At 40.0% G+C, this 23879-nt stretch overlaps 1 protein-coding gene across 12 annotated transcripts; it reads left to right on the top strand.

The window, feature by feature from the left end:
* Positions 1–1066: 1066 nt before the first annotated feature.
* On the top strand, positions 1067–23879 carry pcm1 (pericentriolar material 1). Of its 12 annotated transcripts, none has more exons than XM_056765259.1 (41): positions 1067–1213; positions 1858–2042; positions 2478–2595; positions 2777–3022; positions 3193–3492; positions 4158–4328; positions 5837–5959; positions 8520–8697; positions 8785–8894; positions 9036–9273; positions 9436–9589; positions 9693–9887; positions 10031–10194; positions 10342–10586; positions 10669–10787; positions 10924–11053; positions 11142–11306; positions 12154–12317; positions 14709–14900; positions 14981–15230; positions 15306–15451; positions 15573–15739; positions 15834–15999; positions 16083–16396; positions 16559–16726; positions 17948–18004; positions 18537–18709; positions 18802–18933; positions 19016–19151; positions 19317–19460; positions 19950–20053; positions 20143–20277; positions 20574–20771; positions 20847–20906; positions 21466–21586; positions 22077–22228; positions 22302–22356; positions 22440–22627; positions 22708–22800; positions 22922–23045; positions 23177–23879. In XM_056765259.1, exons 3-41 carry the CDS (start codon positions 2494–2496, stop codon positions 23200–23202), a joined length of 6105 nt encoding a protein of 2034 aa, XP_056621237.1. In that variant the 5' UTR covers positions 1067–1213; positions 1858–2042; positions 2478–2493; the 3' UTR covers positions 23203–23879. The 12 variants fall into 12 exon arrangements, with proteins under 12 accessions (XP_056621237.1, XP_056621245.1, XP_056621275.1 ...); XM_056765267.1 differs by having other exon boundaries at positions 2475–2595; XM_056765297.1 differs by lacking the exon at positions 1858–2042 and having other exon boundaries at positions 15867–15993.

Below are 23879 nucleotides of genomic sequence, written 5' to 3'. Positions count from 1 at the left end.
TCATGAACAACGATTCATTTGACGACAATGACATCTAGTGGACATACATGGAAAAGCGAAGAACTGACGTTGAACATGAATCAGGTTATTATTAAACATTTTAGCAATCATGTCATTAATCATTAATGGAAATAAAACCATCTGCAGGTCTATGTAATTATTAGCAATAATATAGAATTTGTGATGCTACGTATGTATCTTTATGTATGATTTGTGTGATAGTGTAGTATGATAAAGGGCATGTGTGTGCATGTTAGAGAGCGAGAGAGAGTAAGAGAAAAACTGCATGCGTGTACACATATACTGCAGAACAGAAATGTATCCCATAAATTAAGCTTGGATCGAAGAAGAAAGGAAAGTGTATGACTTGGTGAAACCGTGGCTTCAATTTCACATATTAGGCAAAAAAAAATGCAAAAAGTACATTATTGCACCATTCAGGACTGTAGAGTCTAACAATAACTGCGGCCTAATTAAAATATATTTTATTTAGCCTATTACTGTATTTTGGATATATTTCGTTTTCAATAAAATTACAAAGTATACATTTTAACATAATGTATTTAGTCTATTTAAGATACTTTTAACCGTGCACAGTTAAGCGTTGTCTTTTTTCCCGTTTCACTATACATGTTGATGCTAAAATGACAGTAAAGCTTTTCTGACTGACGGTCTCATATCCTTATATTTTAAAGTTTATTACACGCCGTTTTTACTGTTACATACTGCCAAACACTTGTACGACTTTTCCAGAATTTAGAGGATTTTTTTCTGTCATTATAATTCCATCAGTCACATTAACATTTCACAGCATCTGTACTTTTAAGACGCTGCACGCACTTTCTTCAACAGTTCATGTTCTGCGTCCGAGAAATTAAATAGTACCCACCTTTTTGTAGCCTCAATTTGTTTGATGGCCTTATATTAAATTACAACCATCGTAAAATTCACATATGCAACCTCTACTGTAAATTCATATAGAAAATATAAAGAAGTTTACAACAAATTGCGTTAAGCAAAATGAGAACAGTACCCCTCCGCCTGTTTGTTTGGCTATGAGGTAAAGATGGCCGTGGCTAGAGAGGCGGTTACACTGAGTGGAAGCAACACTACGCATTGACACTTTATCTGGAATTGAATTAAACTTTATATGGAGATTATTATGTCCCAGTGACAAGTCGCCGCAGCGAGAATCCTTCACACGGCGTTCAAGGTAATTTTTCTAGTAAAGTAATTTCCTAGCCGGGCTCGTGTACGTTAGTTGTTTCTCAACTTCTGCTAGCTTGCTAACGTTAGCTCGCTGACTAGATATTATGCTTTTCACAAATAACAGCTCTCTGGAAATTAAACATCTCAAAGGCGTGAAACCTTTGCTTTGATTCCACTAATTTTGAATGACATTAACGTATCAGAAAGGCCGGTTATACGGTGTAGCTCATGTTAGCTAACGTAACGTAGAGAATAACCGGCCAGATGCCTTTGTGTCAGGTGGACAAGTTCGTATGTTTTAAAGAATATTAAACACTCTTCAACAAATGCAGGCATCATCTCATAATCTATCATCTTTATATGAATGCATGCCTATCAGAGGTGAGTGTTTATCATTTGTGTTGTGACTGTCTTTTGGGCAGCTTTGTTTCCCTCAGCCGGGAGTTTTCGCGGCGAACTGGAGTTATGCACGTTAGCTCGTGCTCAAGGTTACCATGGTGACAGGCCAAAAAACCTCCAGCCTCGTTCAGTTTAAGTTTTAGTTCGTTTGTGAGGCGACTGGTATAGAAAGTCGGTTTAAAACAAAGTGAGAAATACTTTAAATGACTTCTCTGCTGCACCTTTAGAAAAGTTTAACGTTACTCGCAGTGGACAGGTGAAAGCTGCTCTGTAGGGGAGACAGGTGTTGACAGTTAGCCGGGGAAGCAAGCGGCTTGACCGGGTTAACCGTTTTAACGGACCCACCTCTCAAACTACAGCGGCTTATGAGAACAATACCAGTCCACAGTTCAAATTTCTCATTGGATCGAGCTTACAGACTCCAGCTATTTAATGTAAGTTACATTTAGATCAAAGCACTAAATGTAAATGCGTATTATATTAATTCTACTCATAGTATTAAATACTATTAATGTACAATGGCGGAGGTTGAGTTGCATTTAGGTTCATTATAATGGGGTTTACTCTACTGCCTAAGACAAATAAACTTTTTTGCTATTTTGCTAGGATAATAATGCTGTATGTAATGTTAGATATCTGTATGTAATTTTATTCATGTTCTGAATAACATGAATAAAAACATGTTCTGTGGCGGGTTCATTGTTGCTTGGCAGCTAGTCAAACAAAACGGTTGGGTGAGGCTTTAAAATCAACAATCTGTGTGAACATTTCTAAGTATGAAGCTTAGGTGAGAGGATGGCATTATGTTGGGATTAGGGTTATGTATTTATCAAAGTTAGATTTTAAATATGGTTTGGTTGTTTTAGCAGTTTCCGAGTTTCCACGATGGCAACAGGTGGCACTCCATTTGAAGACGGGGCAGAAGAGCAAGAGCTGCACACTTGGAGCATCTCTAACGGCAGCCTGGATGACAGACTTAACAATATGGTCTCTAGATCAAATATTCTGATACGCCAAAATGACAATAATGAAATTTAAACCTGTTGTAATCACATTAATAACGATCTTATACAGTATAGATTTATTAGCAAACTATTTTGTTACCCGTTCATAATGAACAACTGCGTGGTTATTTATGATTGCTTATGTTGACTCGCTTCTGTCTCAGGATTGGGGAGTACAGCAGAAGAAAGCTAACCGTTCCTCAGAGAAGAACAGGAAGAAGTTCTCAGCCATGTCAGAGAGCCGGCTGACCAATGACATCTCTCCAGAGTCAACTCCAGGAGCAGGGCGGCGAAGGGCTCGGACGCCCCACTCCTTTCCTCATGTGAAGTACAGCACTCAGATGTCTGTGCCTGACCAGGCTGAGCTGGATAGACTCCGTCAGGTCATAAACTTCACAGATCTGGACGAGGTGAGCTGGGTCTTCAAGACCTGGATCAGATTTATGACACGCTTTCATTAGGACAGTGCAAATGTTTTTAGCGGGCTATCAAATAAAAAATTCAGGTCAGCTTTGAAAAGACTATGTTATCATCCCAACCGTCCTTAGATAAAGCAAAATATAATTTTTCATCCCAACAGAGAAGCATTGGCAGTGATTCTCAAGGCCGGGCCACTGCAGCCAACAATCAGAGACAGCTGTCTTCTGAGGCCAAGAAACCTTTCAACTTCTTGCCAATTCACCTCAACACTAACAAGAGGAAAGAGCCTACGGCATCCACCTCTTCTATACCGGGGGGCAAGGAGCCCAAAAAACAAAGCCCAGGGAAAGACTTGTTTGCCCCAGTGCCTGCAGTGGGTAAAGAGGCTTTTAGTATGGACGGTGCACATGGGTTTACATTGGAGGATGGAAGTGGAGAGCTGTCCATTGACAGCAGTCAGGTAATCAAGATCAGTCCTTTTACTGAGAGTTTTTAGTCTTTAAATCAGGGTTGCCAACTTGTGACCTTTTGGCGCAATTTGCCATTTTGGATCCCAAATGGGTCATTATTGTGATTCGTGTAGATCCGATGAGTTTTTGAAAATGGGTGTGAGGGGGGTCTGTGAATCTTTGGACGGGTCGCGGTGAATGAAATTATGAGAATCATTTCCAGGTGTTCCAAATCTGTAGACACTTCTTTGTTCTGATGAAAACAGATAAAAACAGATAAAATCATCAGAACAAAGTCATGTACACACATTTGGAACAACTCGAAGCTTTTCAATTTTGGGTGAAATATCACAACTTAAAAATGCCAACCATTATCAATTTTATCATTGTTTTTACGGTAATAGTCTTTAGAATTACACACTATTCAGAATTAGATGGCACAACTTCCCTGTGTTCAAAAGAACGCTCCCCCTGTTGTTGCTGAGCTAAAAGTAGAGCACAGTTGTGTCAGTGAGCGCTCATGAATTTAGGCCAGTTTAAAAATATGCCACTGTCCATGTGAGAGCTCTTCCTTGGTCTCCTTCTGTGCTCTTCTCTGATTTTCTGTTCAGCTAGTTTTCTGTTCGTCACCTTATTTCTGCTTCTGCCAACTCACACGGCTTGTCTTTCTGTTCAGGTGGTTAGTAAATTGGTGCAGATTCGGGAATATATTGGGAAGGCCACATCCATGAGAGACGACCTGGTGGAAAAGAATGATGTGCCGGCAAATGTGGAACGTCTCTCTCTTCTCATCACTCACCTGAAGGAACAAGAGAAGTCTTACCTGCGTTTTCTTCAGAAGATGCTGGTAAGGATTTTGGGAATTGTTTGTGTTTAGTGCTCCTTTTTTTAATAAAAAATTATGTTATACAAATTGTTGTGGAATGTGTTGGTTACAACAAGAAACGTCAGACTTTGCAATATTGTTTTTTATTTATGTGAAGTGTTTTTATCTTTGAATTCTTGAGGTGTGGTTCTCTAGCATGCAGTTTTAAATTTGAATTTATGATGTGATTGTTTTGACCCTGAGATGTAAGCTGCATCTTTTGTAATTTATCGTTGTGTGATCAGCTCAACCACAACAATGTAAAAGATCCAGCGTCCACAACGTAAACATCAAAACTATTTTTGGTGATTGCACAAAACGGGTCAGCTTGGTCAAAACATGAAATATATCAGGGTTATGCAGTCTAAGGCTTTGTTCTTATTGCCACTGGCTCGATTAATGTAGAGCCCAAATCTAGGTTATCATGTCGACTTTTTCCCCCTTAGCGTGTTCTTGCTGTTCATTGTGAGTGTGACCTCGCTTGCAGTTGCTGTATATTGTGTTTAATAAAGAGGTTTTGAGGGTGAAACGCAACGTTTCTACATATAATTTCTGATTCAACTTGGTGATCTTTTTATTAAATATCACATATCTTGCAGTTGAGTAGAAAGTGGCTTGAACATTGGGTCTCATTCACTAATAATTGTGTAGATTTTTTGTTTTATATGCACATAAAACTTTCCGCCTATTTCACAACACGTTCATACGTACATGAATTTGTTCTTAACCTCGTTCTAATGTTAGTGAATTTGAAGTATTCTAAAAGAGTGGCCGCGTGCACGAGTTTAGTCATTTGCATAAAACACACCCAGTCCATCTAAGTCAAAGTTACTCCAGGCATCCCCATGTGACAGTGTCTAAAGATGCGCTCTCGCAAGTAATTCCAAGTGCATAGTCCTCAAGTCAGTTAATACACAATAGAACACCTTTTATACAAACACGCAGTTTGCAGAGTTCTTGTTAGCCGGCTGTAAAAGCGCTGCTACGCGGAGAAACCTTCGCAGCTCGAGCTATAGTCTAACGCTGCTTTTATTATTCTTTCACTGTATATGATGAAATAGTAAAAAAAAAAAACATCTACGTGTACTTATATAATTTAAAATATATAACTATTATCCTAAAATGAAACATGCATTTTGTCTTAGAGAAAGAGAGAGAGGGGGGAGAGAGAGAATGAAAGATAGAAAGAGACTGGTGATTTTTGCATACGTGTGCTTTCAACTGTTCCTGTGTTTTCTCTTATATTTAGAATACGTTTTAGTTCAAAAGTTTTTGTGAATCATGATTTGTTCGTAAAAGCGTAGGTACGCTGGTTTCACGCACAAATTTGTGCGTACGCATGCTTAGTGAGTGAGACCCATTGTTTTCACCTATTAGCCAAGCATTAGTGACCCAACCCATAACCAGCAGCATTATTGGTAAGTGTCTGCAGTATCTACATCTGAATTGGGTCTGTTCTGAGCCCTGCCCCTCCTCCCTGCGCTTTACAGGCGAGGGAAAATGAGGATGAGGATGATGAAGGTGCCACGGTGGACTCGGCAGTGGGTTCAGGCTCGTTGGCCGAGAGCACGTCTCTTAACCTGGAGCCGCGCTCAGAAGCCTCCAGTGCCACTGTGAGTACTCACAAAGGGCCCGTCTCTCCTTTAGATCCCCAAACTGAGCATGGATCGCAATGTTCAAGGCATGCAAGATGGAATGTAGTGCTCAGGCTGTTTGGATAGGTGCCTTAACAAATGGGAGCATTTGTTTCTTTTATTACCTTCGGATAGGTTTTTACCAAGATTTTTGTATTCAGATTTAGGTGGTGCACACTAGTGTATTGATTAAAAAAAATGTTATATGGAAAGTATGAATTTCATGCAGTAAGCAATATCTCTATGTACAGTTGACACGGATGTGTGATAATGCTTTGGCAGTCTAAACAATGTTTTGGTGAGCTTTAGCAGAGTTCAGGGTGAAATTTGATGCTGACGCGCTGGCATGAAATTGCTGAATGATGATATCTGAAAAGGATGCTGCTCAGCAGGTTCTGCGTGTTAGATGCTGTCCTTTTTCTGATGTTTGTTTCTTTTTTATATACTTTGGAGTTGGTTGTAATCTGTAGATGTCTATTGGCTAATATTCCGCTGCAGATATTGATCGCAGTGTCTTGCGGTCAGAATATAAAGTCATTAGAGTGGGATAAAGCTAAATAAATCTTTACATGGAAAACTGAGCTTTAGAGCTATTTTATGACCAATAACTGATTCTGTCTGTGACACAATTTTTCTTTTAATTGTGTGGTTGTGCCGCATTTGACTGCCAATTGCCTGTGGATGTGTCCCAGTCTTATCCCTAGTTCAGGAGTAAGTGCACTGTCTAGCACTATTAAAGGGATAGTTCACAAATTTAAAATTCTGTCATCATTTACTCACCTTTGAGTTGTTCCAAATCTGTATACCTTTCTTTGTTCTGATAAACACAGACAAAGATATTTGGAAGAATGTTTATAACCAATCACACGGCTCGACATTAAGGACCGGCCGATGGCCTGGGTCCAGAATGGGAGATCCTTGGGCCAGTTGAAAGAATTGTCACTTGCCCTATCAGGCCGGTGCTGTATGGTCATGGAAAATTATAAATTGTACGTTTTTAAGACCTGCCTATTTAAATATTCTCAAGAAGATGCAAAAGACGAGTGGATTTGGTTCTCACATGCTGTTTGAGATACGCGCGCGGTTGGAATGCCGCATCAACAACGCACAAAATACTGAATTGAGTTCTCTTTCATGTCTTTTTACTCTTAATCAGATCAAATTATGCCAAAATTCCAATATTGCCAAATATCCTTGTAAAAAGTAATCAATTATGTCTTACGGGAACAAAAAGCACGTGGAAACAAAATGCGTGTGTTACATTATATTAGAACCGTGCATCTCTTAAAGGGGCAGCAGCGTTATAAACATCTCAGTTTTGTTCATCAAATTACAGAGAATGAAGACAAAAAACACTCACTGCTCTTCACTGATTAAATTATAATTTGAGTTAGGTTAAATTAAAATGATTTACAGTAAAAGACCCGTAGACCAGTTATGACGAATGAAGACAAAAGTCAGCAATGGAATTAATAGAAGAGAATTTATTGAAGAAAAATATTTTGTAGTTTTGCCTGCAGAAGTTAGCTTCAGCACTCAAGGAGTTCCACAGGCCGAACTGCCTTGCATCCAAAATGCAGTTTACATTATTTAATTTCTGGACCAACCTAAAACACCTGAAACGCACTGATAATTTGTTTGTTTGCTTTATTACATTTATCTGTGCTATTGGACATACTTTGACAACTTGATCTTATTTTATTACTTACTGATTCGTTGTCTTCAACAATATTATATTTTTTTAGTTCTAGTCTAATAGTTTGTATGGTATCATACCCTTATTTATTAAGGTAACATGGGTAAAAAAAAACTAAATATTATTTAATACTTTTTTTTTGTGGTGAAGCCATTGAAAATGTTGGCAGGGCAAACTATTTTTTTTTGTTCTGTTGAACTCAAAAGAAGACATTTTAAAGATTGTTGGACAGAATACCGTTCTGGGGCTCCTTTAACTATCATTGTATTTTTTCCTACTATGGTAGTCAATTGGGGGCAAAATCTGTGTGGTTATAAGCATTCTTCCAAATGTCTTTCTCCGTGATCATCACAACAAAGAAATGTATACAGATTTGGAACAACTCGAAGGTGAGTAAATGATGACAGACTTTACATTTTTTGGTGAAGTATTCCTTTAAGGGCTTTCTGATTGTAAGTGCTACTTAGTTTAAACACGGCAGAATTGTTATTTTCTTGAGTTTCTTGGGTCACCTGATGATGAGTCCAAGCACAATGACAGCCGCCTTTTTCTTTTATATTTTCTTTTATATATTTATTTGTTTTTGTAGTCTCGTTCTTAATGTGTGTTATTGGAAAAATGAAATCCAGATTTGAAAGATAAACCACTTCATGTACCGTTTTGCTTAAAATGAAAGAAAACCATGACGACACTTTAACAGTACAGCACAAGGAGCGCTGTTACAGTAAGGTTTAAGGAGTAAAATGAGGAGCAGCCTATGATGACCGGCAGCCATTTCATACTGTTTCTTTAGAGGTAGATATCAGTTGTTCCGTCCCATTTAAATATTTTGCTTTTTCTCAGGGGCATGATGTGTGTGGAGAGCAAAAAGAGGAGCTAGAGAACATGAGGAAGCAACATGACCTTCTCAAAAAGATGCTGGAACAGCAGGAACAGCTCAGAGCACTACAAGGCCGTCAGGCTGAATTACTGGCCATGCAGCAAAGCGCTGACCAAGCCATTGCTGTGATGGATGACACTGGTGCGGAGAGCATGCATATATTCTCATGGCATTCATGGCTTCCAGAAATTTGAATTACTTGATTTACGTTGTATGCATGTGTTACAGTTGTAACAGAAACTACAGGAAGTGTATCTGGCAGAAGTATTACCTCAGAGCTCAATGATGAACTTAATGATCTTATCCAGCGCTTCCACAACCAGTTGCACGACACTCAGGTACATATGTTAGTACACCTAACATTGTTTCAAAGTTCTCCACCAATTGTAATACACTGTATATACAATTTATTCACACTTCTTTATATGAATTGTTCTTTATGTAAAACAGCTAAATAATAACTTTGTTCTCTCTCTCAGACACAGACAGTTCCTGACAACCGACGACAGGCCGAATGTCTTTCTCTTTCTAGAGAAGTCTGCCGATCACGCACTACCCACAATTCCCGGGGTCAGTTGCCGTCTACTGCCCCGCTAACTACAGCATCAACCTCTGCCAGCACTAAACTACAGGAGCTACAGGACAAAAAACAGACCATGGACAAGATCCTTCAGGAACTTCATTCACTTAGAGACCAGACCCTTAACAACAGTGCCTGTACGCATCCCTCACACTCAACAAGGAGTTACAATTTCCCTTTATAATTTTGATGCCCTTGAATTGATTTTATTCATTGTTTGTGTAGATTATAGCTGCTTCTTTGTTCTGTCGGAAGACACTGTTGTTGTGGTTAGCTAAAAGATGCTTGCGTTTCCTCAGGTCAGAGTGGCAGTCAGCGTGGGACACGTGCAGGCGTGTCTGAGCGTCCCTTAGTGTTGGGTAGAGAGGGAAATGGGCCGCGTCCAGCGAGGCAGGACCCCTCCTCCTCTCACACACAGATGGATGATACCAGCCATCCTGCTGATAAACTCAGGTTCTGCTTTTCATCTAAGTTTCTTTAGCTAAAGTGCTTGTTTCGAGATGAATGTCTCATGTAAGTGCTGTATGTTGATTTCTAGTTTGTTCTTTTCCTGCAGAAAACTGAAGGAGGTGCACAAGCGTCTGAATGAACTGAGAGAGCTGGTTCAGTATTATGAGCAGACGTCAGATATGGTGGTAGACACAGTTAATGAGAACGTGAAGGATGATGATGAGGAGACAGAGGACGGTTCGCTCTTTGAGGCCATGTTTGATTCAGAGCAGGAGAATCATGAACCTGTCACCAACATCAGGTATGGGATGCTATTTTCTAACCACAGTCACCTCTGATTACTGCTCTAGTAGTTACCATACTCTGTTTCCAGGATTGCTGTAAGAATTATGCAACTGCAAGAAGTTGCACCTAAAAAGATTTCTTTTTTGTGCTTGTTTTCAGAAACCCAGCTCAACCGCAGACTCCAGGTAACTGGATGGACTTGAACAGTCTGACAAAAGCTCATAGTGCCTCCAATAACAGAGAAGGACGCCTGAACACGGAATGTGAGATCAATAACCGTTCCGCAGCCAACCTCCACAGTCTCAACATCCCTTCAGTCATAGGTCAGCCATCACACTCTCCGGCACAAATCTAAATTTTCAAACCGTAATTTGTAGTTTCATCTTCAAGCAATGTGAGCACCTCATGTGTCAAGGAATTCCTTGTCTATTAACTATTTCCTCAATCTGTTTATTTGATTTGCATTGCAGAATGCCAGTATAACAGAGACAGGCCTTACGCTAGAGTTAAGCATGAGGATGAGGATGATGATGATGATGAGGTACTGGATAATGATGAAGATGGGGCAAGAGGAGGAGGCAGAGACACGGAGGGTTCGGGATCCAGTCGTAGAAGCAGTCTAGGGGGTGATGCAGAATATGCACAGAAAGTTCACCGTCTACAAACTGCCAAACAGAAACTCAGGCAGTTGCAAGAACTGGTGGCAATGGTGCAGGTGAGTGCTCGTATGAGGAAGATCCTTCTTTCATGCTTTTTGTTGACTGGAAATGATTTTGTGACTTTTGACATTATTATAGAGTGATGATACAGATGGTACAACAGCTAATGAAGATGAGGGTTTGAAGCAGCAACCCAATAATACCCGAGCAACAGCTCCTAAGACCCAGAGAGACCTCCCTCTTTGTGACAAGGCCAGGTTAGTGCGTGTGAATGTGATCACACTGTGGTAGAAAAGCTTCCTTTTCTGTGTTTGAATGAATAAAAATGAATAAAATATGGGTATTAAACGCATCACCTTTTTAAAAACAGGAATGTTTGTTTGTGTATTTCAGAGAGAAATTGTACGAGGAGAAGCTCAAGCAGCAACAGCAGGAGCTAAAGCAGCTCCATGAAGAGAGACAGAGATTAATGGACATTCAGGGCAAGATTCAGGACATACAATGGGCCTGCCCTGACCTCCAGGTACTTCACATACACCTGTGACACAGATGAAGAGATGAAGTCTTGTTTTCTTAAATCGTGTGTTTTTTTTCTTCTCATATCTCTTTAGTCATCTGTGAGCAGTAGTGCCAGCGGTCAGATGATGAGGAAGATTCCCGCAGCAGCCTCCACTCCAGCTCCAGTGACGTTACGCTCCTCTTCTTCGGCTAAACCCAACACTAGTGGACTTAAACCCACCCTTGAGCCTCCCCCTGTTACTGTGACCGACAATGAGGTCAGTGACCAAATGAGATTTTCAACTTTGGACATTTCTAAGGTTGGGTTAAGAACTTGATTATTAAAGTAAAGGATAATAGACAGTAGTGATGTGACAATTTAATCGATATCGTGTAGGGATGCGCGATAAATTATCGGTATAGGCCGTTTTTTATGTAATCGCATCGGCCGATTATACAATTTATGCCGATATATTAAAGCTGATAAATCTTTAAAAAGCTGATAAATCTTAAATCATTTCCTCTGGTTAAACTACTTCATCTGCACGATGCTCGTAGTTAAAATACTTTCCTTTGTGATTATTCACTGCTATTATCAAAACATTGCTGATGTAGGTACAGTATGTTGAAACAGTATATATGAATGTGTAAATCATAGAGACATAAGCATATTGTTTTAATCAGACGGCTGTCTGAATTCTTTCTATCTTGAGACCTGTTAGACATGTGGCTATTGAAAAAAAAAAAATGGAAAAACCCAATACGATTAAAGAATCGTTAACTAGTGTAAAGTAGGCTTGGTACATCATTTTCAGGGGAAAAAGAGAACTTATGGTTACCTTGATTTCCGTGGTGAATGTTTTCAAATAAAAGCAGTTGTCCACTTTTTGCCTTTTTGTTTCAGTCTTAGGGAATTTTATATTAATATTAACATACTGTATGTCGGTCAATTATTTTAAAGGTAAAGTGAGATTTTGATGTTGTTACATCCCTAATAGACAGTTTACTGGTTGTTATTGGAAAATAATAACTGGCTGACTATATATTATTCCACTTACACATCTGCTTGCTGTTTTTTTAAGGACAATTGCTGAGTATATTCTGTGTGTGTTGTTTTTGTATCAGCTTTGGTCAGAGATGCGAAGGCACCAGATTTTGCGTGAGGAGTTGAGACAGAGACGGAGACATTTGGAGAGTCTGATGGCCGAACAGCAGAGGAGAAGCGCACTCAATGACTCTACAATTAGGAGCGACATACAAGATACACAGACCTACAACCGAGATGAGAGGTAATGATCCGTCACATCACTGACGTACATCACTCAAGACTACAGACCAGAGACATGCTTACAAACAGTCGTACTGCATCACAGCCCCACATCTTTTTAGGAGTTTTAAGAATATTTTTTAATACCATATTGTTTTGATTCAGGGTCTTATTGTAATTACAAGTTGTTTGATGAAGTCTACATATATGATATCTTACAATGTATGTGACCCTGGATAACAAAACCAGTCCTATGGGTCAATTTTTCGCAAGGATGTGTAAGGATAGGACAATATCTGGTGGAGATACAACCGTTTAAAACTATGTATTCTGAGGGTGTAAAAAAAAGTGGTTGACCGATTATCGAACTGTCCGATTATCGGTGTTGATATTAAGGATTTAGCCGATAATCAATATCGGTCATTTTCAAAGCCGATTTGCAGATAAAGTCATTTAATTTTGAAATGCGCTATTTGGCTCTGATGCAGCCACGGATTTAGTGAGAGCAGTCGGAACACGTCACGTCACAGTTTGTTGCCTAGAGTAATGCCCGCCCACTGCCCCTCTGATTTGTTTGGACTAAGTCACTTGTTCGGCAAATCAACGCGGGAGGCTGCGGAACAGAAAGTGTTTTTCACTCTCATACCGTAAGCACTTTCTAACTGGAGCAGCTTCGGGTTCATGCTCTATGAGGTAAAGCAGCATCAGACGTTGAAATACATCACAATCCACTACACTGAAGATGCAAAACACTTCAATATAATTAGTGCCTGAATTTCGAAGCACCTTTGCGGGTTTCCTGCAGGATTCTCAGGATTTACACATTATTATCATGTAGATAAAATTCACATCCGTATAACAATGATTTTGCTCTGCAAGCGAGCAGAACACTGCACTCGCGTTTCTTGTAATTGATCGAGCTGGCGTTTTGCAAGTCATTTTAAGTTACGCCATTTAAAAAATACAAGCCATTTTAAAGCATAAAGAACTTGAATCGTCGGTCTTCAGTCAGAGCGCTCTCACACATAGACTCCGCATCTCAAGCTGCTCGCGACAAATGTTAGATCGATATACACATAAATGTTTAGAGACACACATGGGTGTGATTAAATGCCCGTCTTGCCGACAATACACTCAAGGAATAGGCTGATGTACTAACTAAGTGTGCCTAAAATATGCTTTTAATATTATAGCTTCATGAAAACATTTGCTGCCTTTTCAACAACATACACAATAAAGCTATGAAGGCAATTAAATTATTTACACTTATAATATAAATTTAAATTGTGCTAGTTAATCCAATGATGAGCAAAATTATTTATTGAATAGTTCTAGTATTGTATGCAATGTTTAAGTCATCAGAACATATTTTGTTCCATAAATAAATATAATTTATTCAATTCATTTTTTTTTTTATTGAGTGGTTTTAACAATGCATTTTTCTTTCCAATAAGCTTTACATGAGAAAAGACAAATAAAACGCAGAAAGAGGCAGAATACAGTGCAGTGCAATAAACAAAGCAATGGTGGTTTACAAACTGTTCACAGAATTCTTCTGGGTGCTCCCTTCTTTCTTTTGTTATTATTAATATAAGTGTTATGATTAAGATTTCTCAGTCAGAATTATAAATGTTTCTAATTCTTATATAAATTTATGTTTTAACACCATATATATATCGGTTCTAAATATCGCTTATTGGTCTAATTCACATAGAAATAATTGGTATCGGTATTGGCCCTGAAAAACACACATCGGTCGACCTCTAGTAAAAAATCTTAATATTGAGAAAATTGGCTTCGAAGTTGTTAATCAAAACAAAATATCTTCATGGAACATGATCTTTACTTGATATCCTGATGATTTTTGGCATTGAAGAAAAATCTATAATTTTGACCCATACAATGTATTTTTGGCTTTAACTAAAAATGTTCCTGTAATCAGGTATGTAGGTATATGGAAGTAAGGAGGCGAGGTCAGCGTGGACTGGGAGACAAGAATCACTTTATTTCGATTCTTTCCGTGACACGTGGCGCCAATGCGCTGTGGTCTACAAATCATACAAAAACTTCTTCTCCTCGACTTTTCCGGATCACGGTCCGCAAGATTCCCCTCTGGATAGCCGGATACGATCCACTGCTTCTAGTCAGGTCTCCCAGTCCGTCTGTCTCAACTTTCCTCCGATTCTGCGAGCCTTTAAGCTGTCTCCTCACCAATCACTGTAATGAGACGCAGGTGATCTTAATCTGCAATCGACCTACTTGCTTACCGTCTTTCCCGTGTCTCTCCTCCCTGGCACAGACGTCACTAAACCACTCCCCCCTTGCCACAGTTCCCATGCTACTTAAGACTGGTTTTGTGATTTAGGGTCACATATAGCATTTTAACAGACAGTGCCATTTACTTAACTTACAGAACTATGGCTACCTGGGGTGGTTCGACACAGTGTCATCTTGAAGATGATGATGATGATGACTACTCGGAAGTTGACGTTGAGGATGATGATGAGGATGAACACGACGAGGTCGAAGAGTCTAGTTCCACTGATGATATGCATGCACGCTCTGCCAGAAAACAACGCAACTACAGCAGGAACCGCAAAGATGGGTATGTTTTCAGCACACACAGTTTGTCTACAGGTGAGACCACGCCAGTATTAGTTACACTGCCTTTTTTGATTCCTGTAGTCTGAATGTTCGTAGAGAGGTTAACAGAACTCCATCCCCTCGTGAGTCAAGCGGCCATCCCTGTCAGCAGAAGCAGGGTGTGAGGGGAAGTTCCACCAGAGCCAAGCGACAGGAAAACCTGCGTTGGGCAGCAGATCTGTCTTTGTCCGAGGGCACAGCACCAGCACACTGGCAGGATCAGATCACACACCTGCAGAAACAGCTGAATTTTAGCACTACAATGTGCCAGACTCTGCTGCAGGATCAACAGGTGAGCGATGCAAACCTTTTTAACCATTTTGTTTATTTTTTGCTTTGTCTTATAGTTTTTTTCTCTTGTCTCTAGACTCTATCATTCATGCTGCAGGCTGTACTGACAGGTCCCTATGGCGTTATGCCCAATAATGTGACCTCTCCTCAGGTCCCACTCATTATGCACCAACTAAACCAGTGTTACACACAGCTGGCTTGGCAGCAGAACAATGTCAATCGGTGTGATTCTAAGTCTTCTCTATAAAATCCTCAAGGCATTTACTGTCTATGCAAATTGACTTGGAAAGGTACTTTTGTTATCACATTTTTAAATAAGTTTCTCTTTTTGTCTTCCTGGCAGGTTAAAGCAGGTTCTGAATGATCTGTTGCGGCAGCAGCAGAATCAGTCGTTGTCAGGGCAACAGCAGGATCAAAATGTTGGCCGTGATTCTGTATCTCCCTCTCTGTTCCAAAACTTCCCAGCTGTCAATATGCCTGGACTCCCAAACTTCTCACCTTTTCCCACTGGTATGTCTGTGACAGGCTTACTTAAATAACTTAAACAAACAGGTCTTAAGTTTATTATTAATTTAATTTCTTTTCTCTTCCTCTTTGTCTTTAGGCTTTAATTTCAGTCACATGTTCTCCTCCGCAGCAGCAGATTGTCACCAGAACCCGGCCAGTTCAGATCAACAGCAAGACCCAAACATTTCCCTCAAAACCGAGTACATGAGTTTCCCCCCTCCACTACAGAGATCGCCACTTAACAACACGGACAAACGGTACAAGTGGGTTTTTTTGTGGATAGGATTTTTATTCAATTTTATGTTCAACAAAACCCTAGTGAATGTGTTTTTTTTTCTTTTTACAGGTTTCAATCTCAGTCTGATACTATGACAGACCCTCATAACTCTAGCTGGTTAAACTCCTCTATGAATTGCTCTGATCAAAGACGCAGTCAGATCTCCCCCTCCGCCCCTCACCCTTCAACCTCTCGGGATCGTTCCTATGTTCCCGACTCCCAAGAGTCTCTGAGCAGCCTGCCAGATAAAGCGGACCCCACTACTGTCACCAAGACTTTCAGAGGGGGACGAAAGGCGGCGGCACAGGCCAGCTTGGCCTCCAGAGACAAGACACCCAATGCAAAGAGTCGTCGCAAGAGGGGCAGGGGACAGAAGAACGCAGGTGTGTCTGTATTGAAAAGCAATCTTTTTCATGCCAATGAAATGAGCTCTATAATTAGAATTCTCACAGTTGCTTCCTATACAGTGTACGCATTAGTGTATTATAATGCATAATGTTTCTCTTAAAATGGTGTTAATGTGCCAGGTTCCTTCTTTCTGTTAGCAGCTTTGGAGAGTGACAGCATTTCGAGTGATGCTCACTTTGATCAGGACAGAGATCGGTGCCCTCAGGTCAAACACAAAGATCTGAACCAGGGGCTGCTGGACAAACTCACACAAGAGAAACTGGACAGCAAGACGCAGAGCAGCAAGCCGAACGACCTCTCATCTGGTATGATTCTTCAAGGATACTTCTGCTCACTTCAATATGTAATCCAATAAACACTGTCAAGTCAAGTTATTTTTATAGGGCTTTTTTACAATTCGGATCATATCAAAGCATCATTACAGGATAATGTGTTAAACAGAATAAATATAGATATAGACTTAAAAAATAATATCAAATAGAGGTTACGTATACAAGAGGTTACAAGGTGAATGGATTTTTGCAATCATGGATTGCACATTAGTATTACGTGGAAGTAGCAGTTGGGTGCCTAATACCCACTTTCCACCAGAATGAACCGGGTGCTGGTTCGGAGCTAGTGCTATTGCAGGTTCACAGCTGGTTCCACCGATGAACCTGCTAAGAACCGGTTTGCTTTTACACGGGTTAGAGACCCACAAGGGAGCGTGGTCATACATCACTGACTACGTCTTATCTTTCCCAGAACGTAACCACGGTAGCGACAAACCTTAAAGACCATCAACAACGGCGGACGTTGCGTTGCTTGTTATGTTCATGGCTTTGCGAGCGTTCGTCTGCATCCAAACATGCCGAATCACGGCGAAACTAGTGTTGTTTTTTTCGCGTTCATCGTGAATTGAATTGTATTGAAAAAACGGTGGTCAGTGTTCGTCAGTGGTCACGGTAACCCCGCCCACAGCACCTGACGTTAGCAGTTCTTACTTCTAGCCCAGCAACGTTTCGGTGCTAGATAAGGACCACTTTTTCTGGTTTGGAGCTTGAGCATTGGATGTGGAAAGACAAAGAACCGATTATGAACTAGGCTCTGGCTCCGAACCAGCACCAAAACTGCCTTGGTGGAAAAGGGCTATTAAAGAGTTTAGTCCGGCTGTCATATTATAAGTGATTTACAGAGTATTATGCCCTAAACCGGAATTGTAAGCAGTCTCCAAGTGAGCAAGCCCAAGGTGACAGTGACGAGGAACTAAAACTACGCTTGCACTGTTACACTAAGTGTAGAAAAAACCTGCATGCACAGCAGCTGACGGCACTATGAATTTGCTTTTCAAGGAAAGATGTATTTTTCCAATATCACACCACTTGTGTAGTTAAATTGTATCAGAGACAGCAGGTATTTTTCATTTGTTTTTAACATCTCTCATTTTATGTTGTGTCTTCATGCTGTTTTATATCATTGCATTAACTCATTTCATTTAATTTTTTGTTTGGATTTCATCTGGGGTTTTGTTTTTGGTTTCTTCACAGCATATGCTTGGAGAACACCTTTTCTGTCTAACAGAATTGCATGCACTGAAGTCCCAGGTAACTCCCAAGCTTGCCATCTTATTGACCAGCTAACTGCTCATTCACTTTTTTTTCTTGTGCTTCCCTTGACTCCTTACCTGCATGTTTTCTTTACTGTCACCACATGACATCATATTTTAATCATCACTGGTTACACCATCAAAAACAATGTTAAAGGAAATGTGATGTTGTAAATAACTTGTGAGCACTAGATCCAGAATTTTAGCACCGGGAGAACATTTGAAGATATTCCACATAGACACCCATTTTGTTCCTTTTTAGTTATAAATGTATGTGTTTATTATGGGCTTTTGAGAGTTGACATCAGAGAGGTCTAAGCATGGTTTTTATACAAGTGGAAAACCTTTTAAATACAATTTAGTGATTGTTTTGAATCTTTGAAGTATGCTTGAGGCCTTGCCACAGATGCACTGAATTGTTAAATACGATCTAAATATCAAGCATGTCAAAGGTTCATCAACAGATTGAAATCTTTCAGCAGACTATTTTCCCTTTTTGTTCTTATTGTGTATATGTTTCTCTTGTCTAGACGCGAGCAGTGATTTCTCTCTTTTCGAGGCCCTGAGAGAAACCATCTACTCTGAGGTGGCAACTCTGATCTCTCAAAATGAGTCTCGTCCTCATTTCCTCATCGAGCTATTCCATGAACTTCAGCTGCTCAATACAGACTACCTGCGGCAGAGGGCGCTCTATTCTCTACAGGTACAGTGCACCTACACACATTCGGTGAATGTGTATCTGAAATGTTCTTTGAATCTTATCACTTATTTATCATTGTTGGCTTTCTACCCCAGGACATTGTAACAAGGCACCTGACAGAGAAAAGTGTAGCAGAAGATCAGGCTTCGTCTTTGGGTCCGGCCATGTGGGCTACAGGCTCCCAGTCGGAGCTCACACCCAGCGAAAGCCTTGCCACAAGCGATAATGTGAGATCTTTTGTATTACTGAAGAAGACCACAGTCTGTTTTCCTCTGTATCACACAAAGTCATTTTGCGTATTGTTTTCAGGAGGCATCTGAGAAGAATGTGACAATAAAATCCGGCTCTGTTGTGAAGAAAGCAGCCGATAAAGAAAACACGACAGACAACGAAAGCCTGCTCTCGACCTCCTCTAACCTCGAACCCTTTGCCAGCGATGACCTGGGTAAGAAGACAGGGACATGCTGGCTTAGAGACACAACCGTTAGCTTATTGCAATCGGGCTTGCTTTGCTGGGTGAAGCTTTGCTAAACCTTGGGATGCTTTCACATTCTGTTTGTCCATCTCTCTCCTTCCCTTTTCTTTCTCACTTTCCTCTCTGCTCCTGCAGGTAACACAGTGATTCATTTAGATAAGGCCTTGGCAAGGATGAGGGAGTATGAGCGCATGAAGCTGAGGGCTGAGTTTAATACAGATAACCCAGAGCACAGCCCTGGAGCCGCAGCTGCCGCGGCTGTCTCGGTACTCACTCAAGGTACCACTGCAGATCAGCCCGTATAGTGAGAACTATGATGAACTATGTCTTTTTTGGTGATTTTGTTGATGCTGTTTGAAATAATTTGGACTCATCCAGCTGTAAAAGTAGTCCCACTTCGGGATGACATAGAAGGCCCAGTCTGATTATAGCTCTTGTTATTTAGTAAGAACTAACAGCAAAAAACTACAATCTTGAGATTCTTGTTTTAAACCATATGTTTCATCTGTCTGCAACTTACATTTCTTTACTGTAAACATATTGACAAGTTGAAAATGTCTAGGAAATTTGTTTCATCTCTACTTGTTACTCATGGTTATGGGGTTTAGATGTTTAATCAACACAGGCTCAAGCTTTGCTTACTTTAAACGGGCATTTAATGAATGCATGATATATTTCAGAATTGAAAATATAAATACTTCATCAAACTGGTTAATGATGCCACATCCCAAAATGTTCCTTTATATCAAAATTTCTGTGTTTGTTTAGGCACGAGTCACTCGTCTGCTGAAACACACTGTCCTCAGATTGACACACAGCAGCTCGACAGACAGATCAAAGCTATCATGACAGAAGTCATCCCGTTTCTAAAGGTATGCTTGTACTCCGTTTCCTTTGAAACACTTGGAGAAGACGTGTTAATGCTGTCGTTCACAAACACGCTGTGTCCCACTTCTCTCAGGAGCACGTTGGGGAGGTGTGTTCACACCAGCTGCTGACATCTGTAAGACGCATGGTACTGAAACTCACACAGCAAAACGACGAGAGCAAAGAGTTTGTGCACTTTTTCCACAGACAGCTGGGCGGCATACTGCAGGTATTTCACTGTCATTATCACATTTGTTTTTTTTTCTTCTTTAACAAATTCACTTTTAGAATCAACTTTTCAGAGTTTTAAGACCAATGAATTCATTTTCGTTATGCTCCAAGGTGGTGGGATATTTTTGCACCATCGTAATGGTACCTTGCATAAGCATTGTTTTATGTCATCATTTTTTTAAGTGAACTTGCCATATAATGATGTCTGATTAGACACCTCACTAGCTTTAGTTTCATTTAAGATCCTTTAGTATGTATGATGGTGATGTTTTTTTTGTTTTTTGGCACGTACAGGACTCACTGAGCAAGTTTGTGGGGCGCACGCTCCAAGACTGTGGTGAGGACCTGCTGGTGGAGATCTCTGAGATTCTCTTCAATGAGCTCGCCTTCTTCAAACTGATGCAGGATTTAGACCAGAACACCTCCAAAAACAAACACAGGACCAAGAAGTGCTCTGACAACACATCCCCCAAGCCCTCAACCAGGACTGAGGTAAAAATAACTTCATGTTTATATGTGGTGTGCATACAATGTTTCTGTGTTTCATAATCAGTGTTGTTTATTCAGGAAACCAAAGCAGTAGAGAGAGAAAATACATTCTCACCATCATATTTTGATGAAGATAAAGTAAGTCAGATTTGTTGACATACTTGTGTTAGATTTAATTTCCGCATAAATTAATACAATCTTGTAAACTAATGAATTGTGAAGTTGTTAAGCTTACTGAATACATTCCTGGCTAGATAGTTGGAGGAAGGGTTTCCCTCTGGCTATATGGGGGGATTCTTTCTAAGCTAAACATTCTTTGTGTGTCCTGCTATACCTTATTTGGTCATTCTGTGAACCCCTGGACATATGAAACCATCCAGAGGTTTTTTGGTACCTATATAAAGACTTGTAGTTTCTAAAATAAATGAGTTCAAGATGCCTCTGTGTCTAGTTATTGTGTTCCCAGATCTGCAGAAGAATTCTCTTACAACATCCAACCTATTTCTGATTTGATTTTAAGTGTAATCCAAAACACAGAAAGACTGAAGTTTAACAACTTGTAGTCAAGTTTTTTTCTTGTATTCTCTCAAACATACAGAGCTAAGTTTGTATTTCTTTATCACATTGTACCTGGTTGGAACATTCCTGAATCCTAAATGTTCTGTTGGCAGTTTGCTCAATTTGGTTTTGTCCTCAGGATCAGGATGAGACGGAGCAGGGAGAAACGGGCCATGAGAGACAAGAGGAGAAAGATGCACAGAGCAGTGAAGCATCGGAAATGGAAGAAGAGGATGGAGATGACCTGCCTCTTTCTATAAGTATGTTTAACCCAAGGTTTGCCTGGATAACTAACACTTTGCATGTTAGTTGAACACCTTCAAAATGGTCAGACGGATATATAGGTAGGGCTGTACAAGCTACAAAAAAAATCGGTCTGCTACAAATACATTTAATAGCGTAGCATGCGTGGGATACAGTTTGTCATGTGCTTTAGACAGAGCCGCTTGTTTGTGTGAAATACATTTTTCGTTTTGCATGTTGGTTTGTGAGGTTAACTAATGGCACACCACTATATATTTTAGCCATGATAGGCCTCTCGCTTAAAAGTAAAAAATAAAGAGCACTAATGTGTGTATTTGAATGGGTAAACGGTGCAGCAGAAAACGCGTTTGACCATTCAACAGTTGCTTGCGGTTAGCCATCTTATCACCTATAGGTAGAAACTGTTTTGTAATGTGTTTGACTCCGATTAGAGTTTGCTCCATTCTTGTTTGACTTGCGTCACATGTTTGCCGTCATTTTCTTTAGGCCTGTCTAAAGCAGAGACGCAGGCACTATGTAACTACGGCAGCGGAGAAGATGAAAACGAAGTGGAAGAAATGGAGGAGTTTGAGGCTGGACCTGTTGAGGTGCAGACATCACTACAAGCCAACATGGACAACACTGCTGAAAACAGAGAGGTGGGTTAACATGCACACAAGAAATCTGTTAATCATACCCAGCTCGGAAACTAACAATGATCTTTTGTTCTAGTGCTCATCAAACGGAGTTACCCAGGATGCAACATCAGACCTAGAAAGCAACCAAAGTATGGCAAAATATTTCAAGTCTAATTCATTGTTAATAAACTTTATGAACCCCAAAAATATGAACGAAAATGTTTTCATTTAGTTGAAAGCGATCAGCCTGAATCTAAAGATACAGTTCAGGCTCCAGAGGAGAGCAGAGAGGTTGAACCTCAGTCAGAAGGAGGGAGAGAAGACAAAGAGAGCTGTACAGTTTCTCCAGCACAGGAAACCTCTCAGGGGTCAGACACAGCCAGCCATGACACTGACTCACCGGTTATGATCAACACTGATGTATGTTTCTCACATATCAGAATGTTTTTTGGTTTTTAAATGTTTCTATATAATTTTTTCTTCGTGTGTTGGCCACACAGGAGGCTGGATCTGGAAACACCAGTCAGAGATCAGATGAAGAAGATTTTGTGAAGGTGGAGGATCTTCCTATTCAAATGTCTGTTCTGTGTGAGGTAAGATTCTCTGTAATAGGAATGGGTTTGTGAGACTGTCTGGTAAGTTTTATTTTTTGTTTCTCTGACCGTTCATAGCCTGTCTTTCTATATATCACTGTTTTGCTTTAAATCTGTACAGGAGGAGCTTTGTAACAGGATCTCAGAAGAGCAGCAGATTAATAACCTTACAGCTGAGATTCTGAATGGAGACACAGATGGTCTTAAGGGGTTGGTGGGAAATGCTCAAGCCCTCAAAGAGCCTGGTAACTAAAGTTAAAATTTACGCAAACCTATCTAAACAATTTTGAAGTTGCTTACTTTGTATTAAAAATGTATTTGTTGAATAAGGTTAATGGTTTTCATTGTGCTAACTGCATTTTGGTTTCTCTTTTAGAAACCTTTGGAGCCCAGAGCGCATGAAAACAGTCTTTTTGACTTGACTTGCGACACTACAAATCACCATTCATGCAACATGACTGTACGTTAAGCTTAATTCTTTAAGATTACTTGCAAACAAAAGCTAAGAATTGAAATAGCAAGCAGCATGCCATCTAACAATACAAGATATAAGTCGTTCTATACATGTATAGGCAATTTTCTTTTTAACGTTTTATGAAGAATGTAGGCGATGTTTGAAAGGGGGTTTGTCTTAAAGCCGTTCTGTAGTCTGAAAGGAGGTGTGTTGTTTTTTTAAGACAGGTTTCTTGCTTGTTCTAAAGTTAAAAACGATGCATTTGTCTTCTCTTTGGCATGGTTATGCTTTAGTCTGCTTTTCTTTCTGGGATACTGTGAACATTTCTTACCAGTGTGATGCATAGAAGTACCTTTAATTCAGAACTTCACATTTGGCTTGACCCAGATTGCTCATTTAAAATTATAAGTGGATAGAGCGGAATCATACTAGCACTGATGTCTCCATTGTCCTGTTCTCTCTCTTCCTGAGGGCTGAGGCGTTACTGCACTTTTAAATGTTCTTGCTTTCCTTTTTATCTTTTTATTAAGGCACGTTGGCCAATGCTTGGGTTCTCGCTGCATTTCACCCCATGTCATTTTTCAGTGTTTAGAATGCTGTTTAACAAATAAAATATTGATTTTTA

This window comes from Triplophysa dalaica, chromosome 2 (assembly GCF_015846415.1).
Source record: "Triplophysa dalaica isolate WHDGS20190420 chromosome 2, ASM1584641v1, whole genome shotgun sequence".
Classification (NCBI taxonomy): Eukaryota; Metazoa; Chordata; class Actinopteri; order Cypriniformes; family Nemacheilidae; genus Triplophysa; species Triplophysa dalaica.
Note: the sequence above shows the minus strand (reverse complement) of the source record. Positions and strands in the feature narration are given on the sequence as shown.